The 23,283-nt window shown below is 43.0% G+C and overlaps 1 protein-coding gene across 5 annotated transcripts in view; it reads right to left on the bottom strand.

Annotated features, from left to right (window-relative positions):
• Positions 1-1,549: 1,549 nt before the first annotated feature.
• The window catches only part of CUNH4orf19 (chromosome unknown C4orf19 homolog), a 174,353-nt gene continuing 152,619 nt past the window's right edge, over positions 1,550-23,283 (bottom strand). For 2 of the 5 annotated variants that reach the window (XM_048784315.1, XM_048784316.1), the window contains exons 3-5: positions 5,955-6,039; positions 4,679-4,733; positions 1,550-3,262 (exon numbers count right to left, since the gene is read on the bottom strand). In XM_048784315.1, coding sequence (XP_048640272.1) covers positions 2,344-3,262; positions 4,679-4,733; positions 5,955-5,970 — 990 coding nt within the window. In that variant the 5' untranslated portion in view covers positions 5,971-6,039 and the 3' untranslated portion in view covers positions 1,550-2,343. Of the gene's footprint in view, positions 3,263-4,678; positions 4,734-5,954; positions 6,040-8,346; positions 8,888-23,283 lie in introns of those variants that run through there. The other 3 variants (XM_048784317.1, XM_048784318.1, XM_015482018.2) reach the window with 2 other exon arrangements.

Genomic DNA, 23,283 nt, shown 5'->3' with positions numbered 1-23,283 from the left:
ATAGAAAGAGAGTGTGATCTTTGATCCCTTTATTCTTTCCTGTATGGAAAGCAAATGTAATGACTTGGAGCCATAGCCGCCATTTTGGACAATGAGGAAACCATAAGCATGGACCAATTTGAATCATGGAGAGGCAGGTCATTTGCAGAGCTTATTTGGAGGTTCTAGCAGGGGAGTGCAGCTATTTGTATACCCTTGATAGAAGAATGGTCCTCCTCTATCTATTGGGGAAGTTTGTCCTCTTTGGCTGAGCCCACATCTTTGGGAGGGACACACATGGAGTGGTGAGGGTGGAAGGGGACACCCGCCTGGCCAGCCAGATCAGCTGAATGTTACCCTGGTGATCAATGGAGTGACATCTGTCACAGCCAGATTGCCCTCACATTTTGGACCGAAAAGAAGCCAAGTTGCTGGAAGGAACATGGATCACCGATGCACAGGATGCTCCACCAGCCTGGACTGCTAGCCCCAGAATTTTTTTTTTTTTTTTTTTTTTAGAAACCTCTGCTTTTAGAAGCCATTTATCCCATGCAGCTGAACATAATTCCAACTGATGAACTTGGGAAAGAGTTGAAATCATGTACACTCTGAAATATTAAACATTTGGTGTAATAAATCCAGCAGCATACACCTTCAACGCAATTCACAAGGTCGATAGTTTACCCGTTAAGGGTTCTGAGAGGCCTCATATGTGGAGGTGGCTTGTCATTGCAACTCCAAACAACCCAGATATGGCCGCTCGCTAGGCATTGGTAAGCGTGTCATCCTTAAAGGTGCTGGAAGGCTCAGAAATTGTGTTTTATGGTGAGTAATTACTAAAATAAAGCAGTGATGTTATAAATCCTTCATAGTATTAGAGTTTTCAGTTGTGAGGATATAAAAGATTTTTAAAAGAATTTACTTTTAGCTAATAAGATATCATTTTTTGAGTGCCTACTGTGTGCCGGGCACTATACTAAACACTTGCCTAATCTTTTTTTTTTCAGTTGTCAATGGACCTTTATTTTATTTATTTATTTATATGTGGTGCTGAGAATTGAACCCAGTGCCTCACACATGCTAGGCAAGCGCTCTACCGTTGAGACAGAACCCCAGCCCGACTTGCCCAATAATTTTTACAATACATATTATTATTATATTTTCCATTAACAGACGGGCAAAGAGAAAAGAGTTTAGTGGCAGGGCCCATGTTACAAAAGACCAAATCAAAACATATTCTAGGTTAATATTTTTCTAGATAGTTTTGACCATCCTTAACCTCTCTAAATTCTCCAAGGCACAGTGTCAGAATGCTGTTCTTGTTCTTATAAATCAGAAGGCTGAAACCTAGAGTGCACTTGCTCATTTTAAGGTCATATCACGCAGGTCATCAGAGTATCCAGAGTTTGAACTTGAGGAACGGAGAGCCAAATCCAGGCACTATAAATCAACTTGGTCTCTTCCTTGACTGTAACTTTACAGTCAAGTTGAAAGAGATAGTCACTCAGTGATACTCAGTCTGGGAAAGTTAGACCCTCCTTTGAGTCAAGACAGAGAGACACGCATGATGTCTATTTTATTCAGAATCAGTTTAATGGCATAAAAATATTCCTTATATGGCTTTGCTGTTCCAAAACTCATAAACTTAAAACACAAATATGACAAAATTTAAGAATTATTTTGGCCATCTTCCCCAATCCCAAAGGAGATTAAAAAGTAATAATGTAAAAAAGTTAAGGTCCAAGGTGTGTTAAGATGACGGCTGATGCCTACCCACGTGTTTGCTGGTTGGCTCAGCTCACCTGAGAGCTGCCGAGCTTAACTCACCATCCAACAAGGGGTCAGTTATTAGTTCCCTGGGTGTTTGTCCCTGAAGTTAAGCCATGCTCTGGGGACACCGTAGACACTTTAAGCAGATAGCTACCTTTTCTGGGTGGGGTACAATGTTTGGCAATCGAAAGTAGGGTCAAGAATCTGCAGTTGGACAGAATGCTCCATGCTTGTGTGCCTTTGTTGGCATTTCAGAGCATCCTCATGGACATCTGTGCCAGATGTTCTGGAGACCATGGAGGTCTAGCAAACAGCTATTTAATATCTGCATTTGTTGTGGATGTGGATACAGAAGCCCACTCTGATTTTTATTTTAGTGTCCTCAATGATAGCTTATTTACACAGAGTGATGCTCCAAATATTTTGCAGGTGGCATGGCACAATGCTGACCCCTGGAACAGGTGCTGGATGTGAACACCTGGCCAGCTGTACCCGGGTATGCTGGCAGAAGGATCAGCTGCACGTCCAAGGAGCAAATGCATCTCCACTTGCTCAGCATGACACTAGCTTTCTTGCCTGCACCATTTCCCTCCTCTAATCTGCCTCATCCAAGTCTTCTCCTGCAGTAGCAGCTTCTAATGCTGCAAGGGCTTCTGCCACTGCCGCATCCTCGTCCACCACCTCCCCATCCCTGTTTCCATCAGAACCATCCGTTTCCTCCTGTTCAATTCTGGAATTGACCACAGGTGTGATAGGACCCTCCTCTTTAAAGTAGACGCTTAGAACTTCCGTGGTCACCGCCTCATTTAACGAGTCCCAGCTTCTCCTCCCGGGGAAGGGCATGTTCAAACCGTGCTCGCCCACCCTGGGAAGAATTCCCGCCAGAGGCTCATCCTTCTTGGGGTTCTTGAAAAGATAATCCTTTTCTTCATGATCCACATTGTGTACGGCTGTGCCCCACAGCTGAGGGTAATCCGGGGTTGGTATCTGGAGGTCGTGACCTTGTACTTCCAAGGCAAAACTTTCCACCTTAGAAGGAACTTCAAAGTCCCCACTTTGGACGACTTGGGTCTTTTCCAAGGCTGGCAGCACACAGTCCTGTTTCCTGGTGTCCCCTCCTTCAAGGAAGGGTTGAGTGGGGTGCACACTGTCTGTAGGACTGGCCCTGGAGCCCTTGTCCCTCTGGTGGGACCTGGGGTTCCTGGTGGGCTGCAGAGCTGCAGTGGGGCCCATGCCATTGACTGCACTGCCAGGCTTCTCCTCCCAGCGTCCACCTCCTGCATCCTCCTGCGGGAGCGGCTCTTGGTGAGGCCAGCAGGGCTCTTGGGGACCTGCTCTCTGGCCTCTACCCTCCGACCTCTTGAAGCCCTCACTTGCAAGGACATTTTTATGCACCAGGATCTCGCTGCTCTGATTGCTTTTGAATTTCACAGGGTCATCTTCATCCAACTTGCAGCTGCTGACTTCATTGATGTAGCCCGGGGAGGCCACTGGAACAGGATCGAAGAGATAGCTGGGGGCGAAAAGAGCAGAATCAGTCAGTTTGTACCCTAACGGAGGAGTGGGGCGTGAACTAGTTCTTGTGATTATACTTTTAACCCCAGATAAGTGGGTCTAACTCTAATAGATATAGTTGGTATAAAAATTATGCTACCCTTAGTAGGAAAGTTTAACCAGAGTTCCCGAAGGAGGCGAGTGGTAGACTACAAAGTGATTTGTGAAATTTTAAAATAAAAAAGTAGATACAACAGGGGCTGGGGTTGTAGCTCAGTGGTAGAGCGCTCGCCTCGCACGTGTGAGGCACTGGGTTTGATTCTCAGCACCACATAAAAATAAATAAAATAAGTAAAGATATTGTGTCCATTTAAAAAAAAAATCTTTAAAAAAAAAGTAGATACAACAAATGTCCACAAATCGAAAATAAGGGGTTAAGTATCTTATTGATGGTTTATCTCCCTGATGGGATTTTATGTAGTCATTAAAATGATAAGTATGAAGATTATAGTGGCATTAAAAAAAAACAAACTTTGTTCCTCAGGGTCTACTGGGGGAGTGGTTCCAGGACCCCCCTGGATACCAAAATCCTTGGATGCTCTTCTCTCATATAAAATGGTATTGTATTTGCATCTGGCCTACATTTGCATGTGGCCTCCCTTTTACTTCAAATCACCTCAAGATTACTTATTATTCCTAACACAACATAAATGCTATGCAGATAGTTTTGACTAGACTTTTTAGGAAGTAACAAGAAAAAAGTCTGTACAGTTCAATATAGATGTCATTTTTTTCTGAATATTTTTGATGAGTGGTTGGTTGACTCCGGGGGCATAGAAGCCAGGAATGTGGAGGACTGACTGGACTTTTAATAAATATTTTTTAAAAACTCCAAACATCCAATAATGACAGAGGAGTCAAATTTATATGTGTTTGGAATTGAGCAAAAGCAGTGTTATTTGTTAAGGAAGCAAGATCTTCATTTAATTTGTTCCCCCTGACAGTTAATATTACATAAAAATTTATGAAATTTATTATGAACAAAATTATAGGTACCTTGTGGGTCTGGGGGATTCATTTTTAATGATGCTGTTTCAGGTATCCTCTGAAACTCAAGCTTTCTTTTACTGACATTCTCTCATGTCAGTTGAGCCCAAACCAAATTTAAGTCTCAGAGAATGATGATGTTCCCAGCATGTTTTAAGCAGTGAGCAAGAAAAGCTTAAAAATTTAGGCCACATTTCCTCTAAGTGTCACCCAAACAGAGCCTTACACGTGAGGCATTGGCAATGTCGATCATGCCCCAAGGCACCGAATACACGCATGTTCTTTATTTTCATTATTTTTGAATTGATGTTATATACATGGTTTTTGAAAGCAGCTTCATGATGATCAAAAATCCCTCCATTTAGAAGAAGTCTTTGTTCAACTTTACCTTTGTATCATTTTACAGCACCTGCACCCCATCTGGATTATTTTTTTGTTACCATCTGGAAAAGAAAGTGTAGAAGGGAGAGAACATTATGAACGACACGTGAGTAGGAGTAAGTTTGTTTGTCCTTCTTAGATGCTCAAAATTTAAAAAGCTGAAAATTGTGGCAAAATGATAACACATTGATGAGGGAAGGCGCTGGTTCCTCAGAGTAACTCCATGTCTTTGAAATCACCCATTCAAAGTTCCCAGACGGTGCTAACACTTGCCTCTGTGCCTGACCCTTTCCTAACACTATGAGTTGTTCATTCCATCCCCATTTTACCGATGAGGGACATGTGCATGGAACAATGCCACAGAGAGAAGGGACCTGTGTCTTTGTCTAGTCCAGTGCCTTTTATGGAGGACACAAGGATCTTACTGAGGTAAAGGCCACTGTGCAGAAACAGGAGGCAGAAGAGGTTTTGAGAGGGCTCCTTGCCAGAGGTCAGTTCCTCTAGCATGAAAGGGTGCTGTAGTAGTTTGGATCTTTTTTTTTTTGGGGGGGGGTGTAGTCTAGGATTGAACTCATGGGCACTTGACCACTGAGCCACATCCCCATCCCTATTTTGTATTTTATTTAGAGTCAGGGTCTCACTGAGATGCTGAGTGCCTGGCTTTTGCTGAGGCTGGCTTTGAACTTGTTATCCTCTTGCCTCAGCCTCCTGAACTGCTGGGATGACAGGCAGGCACCACCATGCCTGGCTAGTAGTTTGGATCTTAAATGGCTCCCAGAGGCCCATATGTGAAGCTTTGTTCTCCAGCCTGTGGCACTATTGGTGATGGAAGCTTTAGATGGGTCCTAGAGGGAAGAAGTCAGGTCACTGTGGGGTGTGGCATTAAAGAGTTAGTTGGGTCCCTGGATCCTCCTCCTCCACTCTAGCTTTCTGTCCTATGAGGTGAACAGTCCTCCTCCACAGCTCATTGATGACATCCCAGCTGGGATTCATTACTCTATTCTTTCTCAGGTCATAGACATTCCCCCTGGGGGCTTCCTGGTAAAACTGGACTTGTTGCCCACCGGCCCACTGTCCCTAGCTCCTTCCCAAACTGGATTCACTCCATCCTTTCCCTCTGAACCAAATCTTCTCTTCATGTAAAACTGGCCATTTTGGTCTGCTCCGAAAACCCTAAAAATCAGTGTTCAAGGATCTCTAAGTTATTCTTCGTTTCCATTATCTACAGCCTTTGGACAGCACCACCCACAGCCCCAGGCCCTTGTCTTTAAAGATACACTCACTAGGAAGAGGGCTCATTTGTGGGCTGGTGCTGCCTCGCTGGTCTTTCTCCTCCCCTTTTCAGTTGTGGATGGATTCCTGAGGATGCTACAGCACAAATCTTTGCATCAAAAGACATGTTGTTTTTTTTTTAATTTTAATTTTTAAGAAGCATAGATTGGTTGGTTGGTCACAGGGAACTAGATTACTGCACTGAAAAATTAAATCCATAAACACCATCCTGTAGTAGGGTGAAAACCGTCTCCCTGAAAGATATCCGCATCCCCATTCCTGGAGTATGGGAATGTCACCTTTCATGGCAAAAAAAAGTCTTTGCTGATGTGCTGAAGTGATAAATCTTGAGATGTGGAAACTTGCTCAATGAGCTGGGTGGACTCAAAAGACAATTACAAATGCTTTTGAGAGGAAGGTGGGGATTTGGTCACAGAGACAAGGAACAAATTCACCCTGGAACCTCAGAAAGAGTGTGGCCCTTAATTTCAGCCCAGTGATACCAATTTCAAGACTTCTGGCTGCTCTAGTACTGTGAGTTCATTCCAGCATGAGGATGAACTTCTGTTGCTTTTAACCCTCTCATCTTTTAGTAACTTTTCAAGTATCCAGAAAACGACCACATACCCAAGTCACTGCGATCTTGAGCACCGAATCCCTTGCGGAAGTCTTCTTGGGAAGGCTAACAAATCTATAAAAGATTTCACTGGGCCACCTACCCTCCATTTCTTGTCACTCTGATTGTCTTTCTGATTGTCCTTCATTTTTCTTCCCAGCATGTCCAATGCTACTACTGGACATTTTGTTTAGATGTGATTCTGATCCATCTTTTCAGGAGGAAATTAGCTCAATGAGGGAAGTGCTTTCTCATGCCCAATCCCTTAGCACTTAGGATAGCATCTCACATTCTGGGGACAGTTAGTAAAATATTTTGGGGTTTCTAATAGATGTGGCTTAAAATGGAGAGCAAGACTTGTAAGCATTTTGTTTCTCTATGACCAATGGAGACATTTTCAGTTTGTGCCAACCATGTCACTCAGGAGTTATGAGGGCAAGCTCTGGAGAAAGAAAACCTGGTTCCCAGCCCAGCTTTGCACCCTACTCACTGTGTACCTTTGGGCCTCAGTCACTTCATCCCCCACAGTGTTGTTGGGGGATACATAAGTTCGTAGTCAGAATAAGCAAAGACCAGTATATTACCTAGCCTTGTATGGATACAGCATATTCAGCAATTTTAAAAACATGCAAGCCTTGCCCCCATGGAAGATGTGACTCAGCTGCTGTGACATATGCATACAAGCTACAGCATCAACACTGCCAAGTAGCTTTGCTTCTGGAATGAGGGCCACGTGATACATATCTATCAACTGTGACGCCAATTGAAAGACATGAACCTCAAGTGTGAAGATGGTTGTGGTTGCAGAGAGAGAGAAAAATCACCGGGGAGCTGAGCTAGGAATATATGTGTACAACCTTGCACTTTTCCAGAGCACTCTCAATTAAAATACCCATTTTCAAAGCCTGAGGTTGTGTTCCCAGCTGCAGCCCCCCCGCCCCCCCCCCCAGGTCCCTATTTCCTGCTAGTAATTCACAGCTCACCTGGATAAACAGGACAGATTAAAGAGTAACACTTGCATCTCTTTCCCTCCCCCGACTCCTCCCCTTCTCTACTCCTGCCCTGGAGCTCCACAACCAGCTCTGAATTCCCAACCCTTTCCAAGTACCTTTGTTTGTCTTGGACCTAATTAATTAATTATTATTATTTTTTTAAAGGCAGGAGGATAGCTAGTAAAGAAAAATTCAAAGAAAAGGAAAGAGGGGACTTAGATAATCATGTGACTGAAGCAATCATAAAATATTAATCACAAAATATCAATCATAAAATATTAATAGTAGTGGGTTCAAAAGCTGTACCTGGGGAAGAAAGGAAGGAGGGAGGGAGGGCAGGAGAGGAGAAGGGAGGGCAGGAGAGGAGGAGGGAGGGCAGGAGAGGAGGGGAGAGGGCAGTGCATCTTGAACCACATCTGCCTCACCTCCCCTTCCCAGTTCCCTAGAGGCTGAGCAAGATGGACCTGGGAACTAGAGAGACCCAGGTTAGAAAGCCTGTTCCCTACTTTCTGCTGCTGGGGCCGAGGCCATAGAGCAACTTGCACCAAAATATGCTGCTAGGACTTATCAGCCTAATTCAAAACCCACCTCTTCCCTGCTTCTTATCATTACCTATGGCTTTCAGGCTCCCTCCTACCTTGGAAAACCACAAGGTCTGTATTGCTTTTCGAAGCCATGCAATCCCAAGCTGTTCAGAAAGTTTTCCTCCTTTCAGGGTCAGTTTCAGTCTGGTTTCTCCCCCACACCCCCCCTGAAGGGCATACCACATGGGCTTCCTGCAGACCTGCTCCATACCTGCGGGCCATGCTTCTGTGCCTTTGCAGCTAGGTGGGGACAGCCTCTTCCTGGTTCCAGTTTCTGCCCTCTCTCACCACCCCGTGTTTTCCTTCCCCAGAGACATTCCTTCTCTTCACAGGCTTTAACGTCCAAGGTTGTGTGACCAGCTGGTGAGCAGGGTGGGGACTAATGTATTCACACCTGGCCCCAGCATGCCCGTATCTACAATCATTCTTCCTTATACGATGTGTCAAATCAAATTCAATTCATTTCCCCTTTCATAGGTCACTCCTACATCCACATCTTCCTTTTAGCAAGAAGTTTCTCCTACTTCCAGATGCAATGAGGAATATACTCCTCATCCTACCTGAGAACACGGTGGTGGCAAAAATACCCACTCCTTTGAAGTAAGCTTGAGCCCCAAAGGACCCGTTTGTGAGCTTCCTACTCTGCTCTCCTTTTAGCAACGGCTAGCCTAAAGTTAAGAACGGAGTCGTTGGGTGCCCTTTATTGCTAAGCAGAATCAAAATTTGCTTTCTCTTTGGGAAAGCAACAGGGAAGCAAAGGGCAAATCCTTTGCAATCATCGCTTGGTTTACACAGGGGAAAAACAAACACCATTAGGGTGACTGTGTCTGTGGGCTGCTGGCGCCCGCCTGCTCCTGGAGTGCAGGGTCGGGGTGTGACTCTTTCCTGAGTATTTGGCTGAAATGAAATAGTCCTGTGTTTGAAGATGGCCATGCTAATTCACATCAGTTACTTATGGAGCTCCTGGTAGGAAAATCCTGTTTTGCAATGGGGACATTGGAGTGGGGGGGAGACCAGGGAGAGCCAGGAATTTTCTAACCAGGCAGAGGAATTGCCTGAGTATTCATCAGGAAGTCAAGGAATATAGAAAAAGGCTCAACCCACCCAGAAAGAGCTGCTTTTAAATAGTGATCTTGAAGAATGACAGGGTCAAGGTAAAAAGATCCGAGAGTCAGCTCATGGGCTTCTACTGGCCATGTCTGGAACCATTAGAGCATCAAAATCAATACTACTAATATAAAGGACTACAGCCCGTTGAATGATCACAAGGGCACTGAGATAAGTAGAAATGGGGGGAGGGAAAGCTTTACAAGTAGAAAGTCAGCCAACAAACATACAAGGAAGAAAGGACTAGAACAACTGCCATTCGATGATCATCATCGTAATAACTGATGAAAGTGAGAACCATGGATGAACGCGGGGACCAGTGGGTGAAAGTTTGAGGAGAACAGGATGTTCAGTCTCAAAGGATCTCCCTGCCCATGCTCAAGGCTGCAATGGTATCTCTACCATGGATCGAGACAGCTGTCAGTACTCTGCTTAGTGCTCCTTAACAAAGTCATGTTGGCTGAGCGCGGACCTCAGGGGTAGAGCTCTTTCCTACCATGTGTGAGGCCCTGGGTTCCATCCTTGGTACTGCCAAAGGGAAAAAGAAAGTGTAGCCTTATGAAAAAATAAAGAGAATTACAGGAGATATGATAACTGAATGCACTACACAATCTTCTTGCTAAAAGTTCACTATTAGCACAAGTGGGAGAAGTGTGAATAAAGTCTGCAGATCAGGTAACAGTACCGTATCAGCCAATTTCCTGATTTTGACCATTGTATTAAGGCTATATCAAAGAACGTTCTTGTTTTTAGGAAAAAAACAGTGAGGTATTTAGTGGCAAAGGATCATAATATCTATAACTCATTAAAAGGATCCAGAAAAAAAAAAAAGCACGTATGTGCGTGTTAAGAGAGAGTGTGTAGACAGAGAGAAGAATAAAACAAAAGAGGTAAATGTTTATATTTAGGAGCTCGGCATGGAGGGTGCATGGGATTTTTTATATTTTTTTTTCTTGAAGCTTTTCAGTTTGAAATCATGTCAAAATAAAAAGTTAAAAGGTAAACAAACACACACGCACGTGCGTACACACACACATCTAATAGTCTAAGAGCAGTTCTTATTCTGTTTGTTTGTCCCTGGGCTAGGATTCCTCCAAGAAGTCACTGATATTAAAATATTCTGTATAAAGAAGGCCGTGGAGCAAGGGCTTGGGAAAGAGTCCATCAAAAGCCCACTGATCTTTTGCAGTCCACACAGGTGTCGTCCTGTGACTGTACAGAGGCCCCTGGCTCAACATAAGGTCCCAGGCCCTGGATCTCTGGAGGCACATAAAGAATATTGCACCCATCCACCACTTTATCTCAGAGAGGCACTCTGTTATGGATTAGATATGAGGTGTCCCCAGAAGCAATGAAAACATTTTCAGAGGTGAGATGATTAGATTAGGAGTTGTGGCCTGATCAGTGGATTAATCCACCAAAACGGATTAACTGGGTGGGGAGCAAAGGTGGGTAGGGTGTGGCTGGAGGAGATAGGGCACTGCGGGCGGGACTCTGGTGTTTATATTTTGTTCCTGGTGAGTAGAGCTCCCTCTGCCTCCTTGTTGCCTGTCCTGAGCTGCCTTCCTCCCCTGTGCCCTTCCAGGTGTGTTGCCTCAACTCGGGCTCAGAGCAATGGAGTTGGCCATCCAGGGACTGGGACCTCTGAAACTGTGAGCCCCAATAAACTTCTTCTCCCCTACACTGTCTTTTGGTCACAGTGATGAAAATGCTGACAAAAACAGACTCACACTCCAGTGCTTTGGTGTGTGTCAGCTGTTTGCCTTCCTAAGGCACACAAGCTCCTGTAGGCAATGTCCCTCCCAGTCAGAGCCCGGCTCCCAGGAGCTCTTTATCCTCATCAGTCAAATGAAGAGAAATCATGACTGGTGAGTGACAGCTGGGAATGAACCGGGGATGCATGCCAGATTTTATAACTTACTCCATCACAGGGTCTATTCCTTTCCATGATCCAATCTCACGCGACCCAATGGTTCAAAACTATAAGCCAAATGCACGAGTTAAGAGGGATCAGAGAGGCTGTGGTTCCCCCTTCCCAGCTTGGGAAACAGCTAACACACTGTGGCACAATTCCTAGGGTTATGGACAGTCTGCTTCAAGGGTTCTGTTAAATGAGACTTTAGAGCAGCTGCCGGGGAGTCATTCAACTTTAAGTTACAGGAGCATTTGCAAGGGAGGTATAATAAAACGGAACATTCAATTTGGACTCCATCTTGAAAAATCAACTTGCTAATGTTTAGAAAACATAATCCAGGATTTCCCCGAACTTGGCCAGCAGGCAAAGTCGACAAATATTTAGTCAGTCACTACTGAATTCAAGCTCCTGACATAAGAAGAATGAATGAAAATAAGCAGCAGGTGCTAGGAGCTCTCTTTATAGAAGAAATTACTCTGCCTGCCCATCTTCATAGATAGTTCTGAATCTATAGGTGAGAGGGGACTAGAAAACAAACTCTCCTCTACCCATTCTGTTTCCTTCCTTTCTGGGCAGGTTTTGACAACTTACTGGGATAAATTTCTCTGGTGTGTTTACTTTTCTGCTAAAGGGGAGGAGCCTTTGTTATTCTGGGGGAACTTGAAAGATCATCCAAAGACTTTTATTATTAGCACCATTAAATAATCCATCTTATATATTCTCAACTGTTGATGTGTCATTGTATTAGTGTCACCTAGATTTGGGAATATTTTTTTTAAGGAGATGTATTCATAGGTACCCCCAAGAGGGGTTTCCTGTTCAAATAGGTTTGGGAATAGCAGAGAGTAAATACAAATGCATTCCCAGTTAGGAAAAAGAACAATTTCATTTTGTTTAACCCAATATTTCTTAAAATTACTTGAGCACAGAAACTTTTTCCTAATAAACTTATTAGCAACCAATGGAATATATGTTTTGTGGACTACTTTGGGAAAAACCATGATCAAGATGATAGTTCTTATCGTCAGAGTAGTTTTATAACCCAAACTAATGGAATGATGTGGTGTTTGGGCAAACAGCCAGGCCAAGTCCAAGCCCAGGTGTCAGAAGACCAATCCTAGTCACAACCCATCACCAATGGCATGGATGCAGGAAAATTGTTCAATCTCTTGATCCCTCAGTTTCTTTATCTGCAAAATGGGTTGATGATATCAAAAAATCTCTTTCCAACCTAACAATCTAAATGGCAAAGTGGGAAAGGAGAACTACTGCTCATTCTTTGACTAGATTTACATATCATTTCAGTGAATCCCGGGGTCGGCACTGAAGAAAGAATCAGTACTGCCCTTTCACAGGTGGGGATTCTGCTCAGTGGTTGTAAACTTGTTCATGAAAACACTGCTGAGGTCTCTTGGGTTCCAAGTCCACACTCACCCTAAGCCATGACCCTGACCCAACGGAACAAGCTCTCCTTTGTCCTCCCCGTGGAGTCCATTCTCTGCCACATTCCTTCAGGGGTGCAGCTCTTTGGTACAAGTCTCTTTAGTGTTTTTGCCAGGAGGAACCCCGAGACGAGGCCAGGTGTGTGTAACAGCAAAGTCCCTGGGAGGGAAAAGGGTCTCAGAGTGGAGGGGTGCCATCTGCTGGAGCCCTATCCCTGCGAGCAATGGACTGGGAGAGGTGCTGGCTACTGGGGGCGAGGGCTCCCAGTGCATTCCAGAGCTGGACCTGTGGGACACTGGCATTTTAATAGGAAACCGTGTAAAGTGTTTTCAAAAGTCAAAGGAAAATTTCTGAGGGTGTCACACCTGGGTTGACATGGGCGTTTCTTGGTGAAAGGCTTCCTGAACCTGCTGGGAAGGAGCCATTTAGAGGCCTAACCCTAACCTTAACCCTAACCCTAACCCTAAGCTTGTGCCCCAGAAGTTTTTGCAAAAGGGAACTGGTTTCTCTAGACTCACGCTCAGAATTTTATAGGTGTAATTTCATCTATTAACCACAAGATGGCAGTATATAGTGCTTATTTTAATCTAATTTCAAGGAAGAAACTTGGTACTGGGAAGGCCTTAGAATGAATTATGGCATAAATACCATGGGTACTTTGCCACAAGTTATGTGGCAAATATTTTGGATAGTTGCTGTCACCTTTAAGTCCTGGTGGCTGTGGCTGTTCTATCTGGCAGAGCCTTCTGCAGTGTGGGCAGCTGGGGGGTGGGAGTTATTCTGTAGACTGGGTAGACTCTGCCGGGGGCAAAAGGGTCTAATAGCTCTACACAGGCTTCGCCTCTTTTCACATGATGGCTGCTCATCAAACCTCCGGATAGGAGATCTGGGTTGTTCCCTGCCACCTGTGCGTGTGGACGATCATTCTGTGGAAACGGCTGAGAGAGGAAGGAGCCTGTGGGGTGTCCAGTCCAGCTCCTCCCCAGGTTAGATGTGACTCCTCTGGCCCTGTCCACGAGGCTGTGCCTCTCCTGTGGCTGACCCTGTGTTTCTCCCAGGCCCTGTGGGCAACCCACAAGGAGAGTTGAGCTCAGAGCCCCATCTTGTGGATGAAGGTGTGCGACCATAAACTGGGAGGCAAAGAGAATCATAAAAGAAACATGGCCCAATGTGAAGGGTTTGGGGGAAGAAGCCTAATATTAGTAACTAAATTCAGAATGCTGTGTGTGAAAAGGGAAAATGAAACAGAAGCTAAACAGAAATGTCTGGTTCTGCTAGTAGCTTGTGATCAGCCTTCTGGACACTTGCCAAGCTGCCAGGTCCTCTTGTGCCCCGGGGGGACTATATTAGGGAAAGGTCTGAGAAGCTCTGCCCCTATTCCTGGGAATAGACTCCTTCCTGGAGCAGATGAGATGCAACTCATTACTGAACAAAGGCCGTGTGTGTCGTGTGTGGAAGGAGCATCCTGGTAGACACACAGAAGTACAGTGCACCCTGGGTCATAAGGAATCCACCTGGGTCTGAGAATTTGCATTTCTGACAAGCTCCCAGGTGAGGCTGAGGCTGCTGGCTGAGCACTTTGAAGGCCACTCTTCACTGCTTTAAGGAAATAAGGGCAGCTTGGCCCCTGCTTTCCTGTGTTACTGGTTGGTTTAGGTGAGTTCTGTTTCAAGGCGGAAGTTTTACACCCTAAGAATCCAGTGGTGGGGTGAGTCCCTGGCAAACAGAGGTCACCTACCATTAGTGTTGAATCTTTTTGGTGACAGATGAAATGGTCTGAATCAAGTTGTCCAACAGGACCATTTGGTTAGAACACCATTTTGGTCAGAAGCTAATACATGTAGCCAGTCCCATCCTCAACTGGTACAAGTTTACAATCATCTTAACTGTCTAAAAAAATTTTGTGCCTTTTTCAGATTTTGCTTTATAACATTTCCTAGTTGATGTTTAGCCTATTATCTTTTTTTATAGGAGTATAATAGGGAAAAGCTGTTATCTTCTGGATCTGGGTGGGTCTCACCCATGGAAGATGCTGGTAAGAACTAGAGGGTTAGGGGAAGACAGGTCTTCCTCCCTTCTTCTCTCTCTGCCTTGGAAAGTATCCTGTCCATCTCGGCAGTGACTATCTCCTAGCTCTGGATTCTGTCTCTCACCATAGGGTGCTGTCTGAGTCAGTTTTCTGTTGAAAACAGAATGGGTAATTTATAAAGGGAACAAAATTATCCCACAGTTCTGGGGGGCTGGAAAGTACATGATCTGATGAGGGTCTCTTGCCATTTTACAGCATAGCAGAAGGTACATTGTGCATGTGTAAGAGAGGAAATAGGGGGTCCACAGGTGAGTGAAGGCAAGAGGGGACAGGAGGGAGATGGAACCCAATTCTGTGATAATTATGTAATCCATCGGAGGACATAACCTGACCCATCGGCCCCACCTCTCAGCACTGTTGCTTTGGAAATTCAACATGAATTTGGGAGGGGACAGACATTCATACCATCACGGGTGGAAATGGTTCCCTGCTCCGTCATCTCATTTGCTTTCTCAGCTCTTCCAATACCTGCATAACCAAATGACTCTCTGAGATTCGATTCCCTGTGTTGGGAAGGAGAGGAGCTCTTCCCAGCTGGATCTCACCTAATGCAGGTGTCATCCTGGACAAAGGCATAGGCATTCCTGCTGAGAGGTCTCCGAGAAAATTGGTGTCATGTAACATACATGTTGTGCTTGCTGCACACCCGACTAGGGCAGGTCACAGTGAGGTGGGGTAGGGGGACACCAAGCGTGGCCGTGGAAGGGCTTTAGACCCTCAGTCATCTCCATCAAGTTCTCTTTGCTTTCCCATCTAAAATCAGTCTGCTTGCCATGCAGGGTTACTTCAGCAGGAGGCCCATAGCTTCTCTTCCTAGCCCCGACCCCACATTTAGTAAATGATATTCTAAAATTGCCACTGGAGACAGAGTAAGAAGCTTCACACCATCTTCAGTACTCTCATGAAAATATTTGTTATCATCAATGGCTGTGAGTGATGGTTAATAACTAAGTTCAGACATTTGTTAAGTCAGCTACAATGTGGAACGTGCTCCCTATTATTAGCACAGTTTGTTGGGCCATATTATCCCATACCCCATTAGCAATACAGGGACAGGAATTTGATTTTTAATAGGTGCTAAAGGCTTCAATGAGTTTCCCACTTGTCAGCTTAAGAAAAATATCTAAAACTCTTGGAGTTGGTAATCAAGACATCCCAATGTGCTTATCAATGTGCTTCTGATATACAATTGTCCCTTGGTATCCATGGGGGACCCATTCCAAGATTCCTCATTACCCCCAAATCCTCTTATGTTCAAGTCCCTTATACAAAATGGTGTAGTATTTGTATATAACCTACTTATCTTCTCCCTTATACTCTAAGTCATCTCTAAATTACTTGTAATACCTAATGCAATGAAAAGCTATGTAAGTAGTTGTTTCACTATATTGTTTAAGGAGTAATGACAAGAAAAACCAGTTTGCACAAGTTCAGTACAGATGCAACCATCAAAAGCTTAATTATATAGTACATGATAACAACAGTGCAAAATTTTCCCCAAATACTTGCCATTGGTGACTGGTAGGATCCATAGATGTGGAACCCATAGAAATGGAGGCCAAGTGTGTATGTTGAAAAGTCATCGAATTGTCATAGCTAGCTCTGAAGAGAGAATGGCTGAGACCACAGAGAGAGCTCAAGGAGTCACCCACACAACCTCACAGACAGTCACGGATTTTTATTAATGATGTATAAGTAGATGTTTCCCCCAATTCTGCTGCTTGGATAGAACCATCTTCATGGAAGATCAATATAAAAGTCATTGAAACTATGATGTTCAGAGAGAATCACCACAGCACCAAGGTGCAGACAGAGCTAGAGATGGGGACAGGGTGTGTCCTTAGGCCTGGCTTTGTTTCTGAGAATCTAGAGAAGTACGCACTGGAGAATTCCCAGGTACTACATAGTCTACTTGAGAAGATGACTTTGAATCTTTGGAATGAAGACAATGTTTTTCGACTAACAAGGCAGTTCTGTGTCTTTTTTCCTGGGGGATTCAGGGGCCCCTCTTCTGTGATGCTCTTGCCTGCCACTGTGATGGCATCATCTGACAAAACTCATCTCAACGTGGCCTGTTAGGCTGATTTGCCTGGCTCTGGTCGAAGTCACAAGATGAGCTTTGCATCACCTGTTTTTAGTAGGGTATCTGCTTAAACACGTCAGAGACACCTTGGCATCATGTTTTCTATGGCTGAATTACCAGAAGGACTGGTCAAAGAACATGAAATTATTTAGGAAGTTGTGGTGTAATAGGAAATATATTTAGCCCTTGTCCCCTAGCTCTTGTAGCAGAGCTGCTAAGCCCTTTGAATATCCTGAGTCAAAGGGGTATCTCTGACAACCCCTAACACTTTGATCACACTTGAGTTTATACTAATGAAGTGTTTTTGGGTGAGGCCCTTGGATAGCCTCAGAATGGGACCAGACACCAGAAAGAGCAAGTACTTACAGGGTTGGAACTTGTATTTCCATTCACCAACTCTGTGAAGTGTGCATTTTGTTTTTTGGGGGCTGGAGATTGAGCTGTGTAAAAAATCCTGGATAGTCAGATTCCATGGACTTCCAGATTGGTAAATTGCACCCATGTATGGGAAGGTGGTGCACCCCAAGTCCATGGGACAGTGGGGTTTTTTTGGACCTTGCCCTATATCTCATCTGCTGTTCGTGTGTATCCTTTAATACCCTTTGCAACACACCAGCCAAGGTAAGCAAAGAATTTATCTGCCATTCTAGCAAATTATGGAACCTGAGGTGGGGTGTCTTGGTGTCCAGAGGAGCTATAGGAGTTCAGGGGTCCACAAGTGAACTGGCATCTGCAGTGGGGGCAGTTTTGTGGGCCTGAGCCCTTAACTGTGGCATCTGATGCTAACCCACTCCAGGCAGGCAGAATTGGAATTGAATTCCATTGTAGGACACTTAGTTGGTGTCCAGGGGTGGAGAACAGCTTGATGTGCATTTCCTAACCCCCACCCTCTGCTGTCAGAAGTGATGCTCTGTGTGAATACAGAGAGAAGATACTATTTTTTGGTTTTGTGGTTTTTTTTCCCCCCTCAGTGGGATTTAGAAGAAGTGGAGGAAGAATTTAAGAAATTCAGTACATAGAGGTAACCTAGTACTGTCCCTTACTCAAGGCAGTGGGTTCTGGAGCGGCTTGTGAGAAAGAGACCTTGGGAAAGCCACATAACATCTTTCCATTTCAGTTCTGCCAACCATTAGATGGGGGAAATAGTAACACCCCACCTCTTAGGGTTCTTACAAGGTTCACATGATATAAACATGACAGGTCTGGCAAAGTGTGTTTTTGGCGGACACAATATCTTTGTTTGTATGTGGTGCTGAGGATCGAACTTGGGCGGCATGCATGCCAGGCGAGTGCGCTACCACTTGAGCCACATCCCCAGCCCAATTTTTTTTATTTTTTAATTGATTTTTGTAGTACTGGGGATTGAACTCAGGGGCACTCTACCATGGGAGCCATGCACCCAGCCCTTTCCTTATTTTATTTATTTATTTAATTTTGAGACAGGGTCTTTCCAAGCCCTCAAGCTGCTCTATTGGAAATGGCAGAAGCCTAGAAGAATCCTGAAGCACTTGGGAAAAATCAAGTCCTGAAAATGATGAGGACTTTTTTAAAGGAAGGGATTGTGGAAAAAGGCTTATATAATGCAGTCTTGGAAGGCTACAAACAAGAATAGTGTTAAAAGCAGGCACAGGGGCTGGGGTTGTGGCTCAGTGGTAGAGCACTTGCCTAGCACGTGGGAGGCACTGGGTTTGATCCTCAGCACCAGATAAAAATAAATAAATAAAATAAAGGTATTATGTCCATCCACAACTAAAAATATTAAAAAAAAAAAAAAGGCAGGCACAGCACAGTCCAAGCCACATGTTTGGACTAAGCCAACTCAGGTAATTTCCAGAATCCTACAGTACCTTCATTGGACAGATGTATACCCTTGTCCCCAAATTCACATGTTGAAGCCCTAACTCCAGTGCCACTGTATTTGCAGATAAGGATTTGTGGAGGTAGTTAAGGTCAAAATGGGATCACCAGAGTGACATCCTAATCCAATAGGGTTGGTAGGCTTATAAGAAAAGGAAAAGAGAGTGAGAGTGAGAGAGATCTGTTTCCATGAGTAGCATTGAGGAAGGCCCATATGAGGATGCTGTGATAAGATGGCCATCTGCACGCTGAGAGGAGAACCATCACCAGGAACTGAACTGGCCAGCACCTTGACCTTGGACTTCCCAGCTGACAGAGCTATGCGAGAACGAGTTTCTGTTGTTAAGCCACCCAGTCTCTGGCATTTGGTACCATCAGCCTGAGTAGACTGACAGAGTGCCCAGACCAAAAAGAATCTTAGAATTTTATAAAGGTGCCTCTGAACTCAAGGCTGAAAGCATGAAATGGCAAGAGGACAAGAAAAAAAATTGTTTTGTACTTATAGATGACCCTTTGTGTGCAGACCTGAAGCTTTAACATGTCTTTAAGGTAGAATAAAAGTACTTTAATTTCTGGAAAGACTGAGTATGGTTCAGAGGCTTCAAATGTTCCCAGAATCTTGGTGGGGGTAGGACACTGCTAATTACTAGACAGAGAGGGTACAGAGAGGGAGAGGGCTGCTGCTGTTCCTTAAAGGTCTCACCACCTGTTCATGCAACAGATATTTCCTGAGCACCTATCACGTGCCAAATCACTCCCCCTGCCTAAAACTTTTCAGAGGTGTCCAATGCCCTGGGGGATATTTAATAACATATAATAATGAAGATGACGATAAAAACATCAAACTTACAGAGAGCTTCTTATATATAAGGTATTCATTTCTTGTGGAATCCATATTTTAAAATTTACCTACTTAATAAAATATATTTGTAACCCTAAATCAATACGGTGCTTGTAAGTCATTCATGGAGGTTTTCAGACTGTCAAAAAATGGCAGTCATCTGATAAACATGTTTTTAGCTGAGCTCAAATAAGGTATCCTGTCCCCTTGTTTCAACTTTTATGCTGTAAATTGTCTTTTCTGCAATCTATTTAGTACCACATTTTGGCTTTTTTTTTTTTTTTTTTTGGTGGTCTCTATGTCTAAGGGTCCGTGCCTTACAGAGGAAGGACAAGTGCTAGAGAAGCTTTGTTCAGGAATGAGTCATGGTGCTGTCAGCCCAGAATTCACCGCTCATGAATTAACAGCATATTTTTAAATAAGGTGTCTTGAAACAGAAACACATAACACGAGGTTCTGTGTGGTTCATTAGATGAACATGTAGTGAGGAGAGGCTCATGGGAAGCTCAGCCCGTATTTTCTCTGTGAGCAATACTGTTCCTTATTCACTGACTCATCCTTTAAGGCAGCTTTATAGAACATGAGTGTAGTGGATTACGAGCACTGATGGTGGTAACTCAAAACTACTGAGAACCTTATGAGTCTTTTCCATAGCATACGCAACCCTCTACCACAACATCTCTGTGGAGATCCTCATGTATGGAGGCTCAGAGATAGAGATAGAGATAGATAGAGATAGAGATAGACAGAGAATGAAACAGTGACCTGGCATTCTGGAGCCTGAGAAGTTTGGAGTACTAAGACCATTAGCCCTGACCTAGGCATTTAGTGTGTGTAGTTAATGACAATGTCCAGGATGCAGCCACAGCAGGAGACTGAAATATAGCCCAGGGAGGATGGCTGGAGTGCAGAAAGTCAAGGAGGCTTGGAACTTACGGTACTGAATGATACGGAGCATCTAGAAAGTTCCCAAATGATGATAGACTAGAAAGACGACAGGAACCTTGAAGGAAGCTAAGGCTCTGCACAAGGAGGCAGCTTGAGGACGTGGAATTGGCAAAGGGAACAAGGACAATGTGCACAGTATGTATGAGAGACACAGGGTAAAGGAGGAAATAGGTTGGATCCACAGGAGTAAAATATACAGAACATTGTCCTGCAAGGTGGGCTAAAGATGGAAATGGTGAGGGAGCTGGGGAGGAGAGCTGCAGAGAAGACGGGGAGGGAGGTCTGTGAGCCTGTGTCCTGGTACCTGAACTTGACAATACACTAGAACCCACTGGAGGGCTGAGCATCAAGTTTCTGATCCAGTGGCCCTGGAGTCGGGACAGAGAAACTGCATTTCTTTTTTTTTTTTTTTTTTTTTTCNTGTGATATATATATATATATATATATATATATATATATATATATCCTTGTACATGTCTGTTATCTTTGAATCTTCTCAATCTTTCAGCTAGTTTGACTAAGGGTTTTTTCCTATCTTTTCAAAAACTCTTCTTTGCACTGATCCTGTGTATCGTGATGTTTGTTTGTTTGTTTGTTTGTCTGTTTGTTTCCAAATTCATTGATTTCTGCTCAGATCTTAATTACTTCCTGTCTTATTCTGGTTTGGGGCTTAGTTTGTTCTTGTCTTTCTTGGGCCTTGAGGTCGAGCATAAGCTTATTTATTTGGAATTTCTCTGATTTTTAATGTATGTACTCAGTGCTATGAAATTTTATCTTAGAACTGGTTTCATAAAGTCCCAGTAATTTTGATCTTTTCTATCTTAGTTCTCATTCATTTCTAAGAATTTCTTGATTTTTATTATCATTTCTTGTTTAGTTCATTCTTCATTTAAAAGTATATTCATGTGTTTATATGATTTCTATTCTTTTCCTTACTGTTGATTTCTAGTTTCATTCCATTGTGCTCTGTTAGGATACATGGGATTACATCTATTTCTTTTGTATTTGCTAAGATTTGCATTGTGGCCTAGAATATGATCTACTTTGGAAAAAGTTCCACTCACATCTGAGAAGAAGCTAAATTCAGTTGTTTTGGAGTGAAATATGTAGAAATCCTTTAGGTCCATTTGATTTATAGTGTTACTTGTTTAGAGATATATTTATTAGCTTTATGTTTTAGTGAGCTGCCTATTAATGATAAAGGTTATTGAAATCACCCAGCATTATTTTGCTGGGGTCTATATTGAATTTAATATTTTTTTCTTTTTTGTATAATTAGTTGTGTTGATATTTGAGGCTAAATGTTTACTATTATTATATCTTATTGTTGGATTATTCCTTTTACCAGGATACAGTGGCCCTCTTATTTCTTCTTACTAATTTTTGCTTGAAATCTTCTTTGTCAGATAATCTACTCCTGCTTGTTTTTATGGTCTACATGCATGGATATTTTTACGATCCTTTAATCTTCAGCCTCTGAGTGATTTCACCTATAGGTCGGGTCTCTTGTAAACAGCACATATTTGCTTCTTGTTTGTTTTTATTTGTTTGTTTGTTTTTGTTTTTCGTCATTTTGATTCATTCTACTAATCTGTACCTTTGAGTTAGGGAGTTGAGCTGGGTAACATCCAGCATTAGTAAGAATATGTGTTTGGTATTTATTGCCATTTTGTATATTTGCTATATTTTATCCTGTTTTAATTTTCATTCAGTTGGTTTTTCTTCTATTGACCTTAATATGTTTGGGAGCTTTGAGATTTTATTTTCTTTTTTTCTTTTCTCTTCTCTGAGTGAAGATTGTCTTTGAGTGTTTTCTGTAGTGCTTGCTTGGTACTCATGAATTCTTTTAGTTTATTCTTGTCATGGGAAGTTTTTATTTCCCCCTTGAATTTGAAACTGAGTTTTGCTGGGTATACTAAACTTTGCTAGAAACTTGTTGCTGTTGTTGTTGTTGTTTTCTATTAGGGCTTGAAATAACTCAATCCAGGCCCACCTTGGTGGGTATGAGAAATCAGAAGTGAGCTTTATTGCTGTGCCTCCAAAGTTGACTTTATGTTTTGTACTTGCAGATTTCAATATTCCTTCATTATTTTCTATGTTTAGCTTTTTGATTATGATATGTCATGGTGAGCTTCTCATTTGAAAAGGTCTATTTGGGGAATAGAAGCCTCCTGCATGTCAATGTCTATATCATTGCCAATGTGGACATTTTTTTCCTGCAACTTTCTCATTGAAAATGTTTTTTTTTTTTTTTTAATTCCTTTAGTTTGAATCTCCTCATTCTCCTCTATCCCAGTGATTCTCAGGTTTGCTCTTCCAATGTTGTCCCAGAGCTCTTGTATATTCTGGTCATGTTCAATATTTTTCCTCTTATTTCATTTTGCATACTCAAGATCATATACCCTGTCTTCAAGGGCTAAGGTTCTATTGTCTATGCAGTCTAGTCTATTAGTCATGCCTGTGCGCAAATCTATAATTTGATTGATTGTGTGTTTTCATTTGCAACAGTTCTGCTTGATTTCTTTTCACTAATTCTAGTTCCTTATCTTGTCTTTCATTTACCATAATTTCTCTCTTATTTCCTTCCCCAGATCTTCTTTAAATTCACTGAACTTTTTAATAATAATTTTTTTGTAATCTTTCTCTGGGATCTTCTCCACATCACTATAACTAAGAACCTTTTTGTTGGCAGGGGGACATGGCTTTTAAACTTTATGGGGAGATTTGTTTACCTATTTCTTCATGTTTTCAGAGTTCCCAGACTCTCAAATCCATTGAGGTAAATTCCCCTACTTCTATTTTCTGTCTCCTTTTGTTTGTAATTGTCTCAATTGTTCTGAAACTTCTCTCTGTTTTTGATATATG

The sequence above is a fragment of the Marmota marmota genome, unplaced genomic scaffold, assembly GCF_001458135.2.
Source record: "Marmota marmota marmota unplaced genomic scaffold, marMar, whole genome shotgun sequence".
Taxonomy (NCBI): domain Eukaryota; kingdom Metazoa; phylum Chordata; class Mammalia; order Rodentia; family Sciuridae; genus Marmota; species Marmota marmota.
This window is presented reverse-complemented; position numbering and strand designations above follow the sequence as displayed.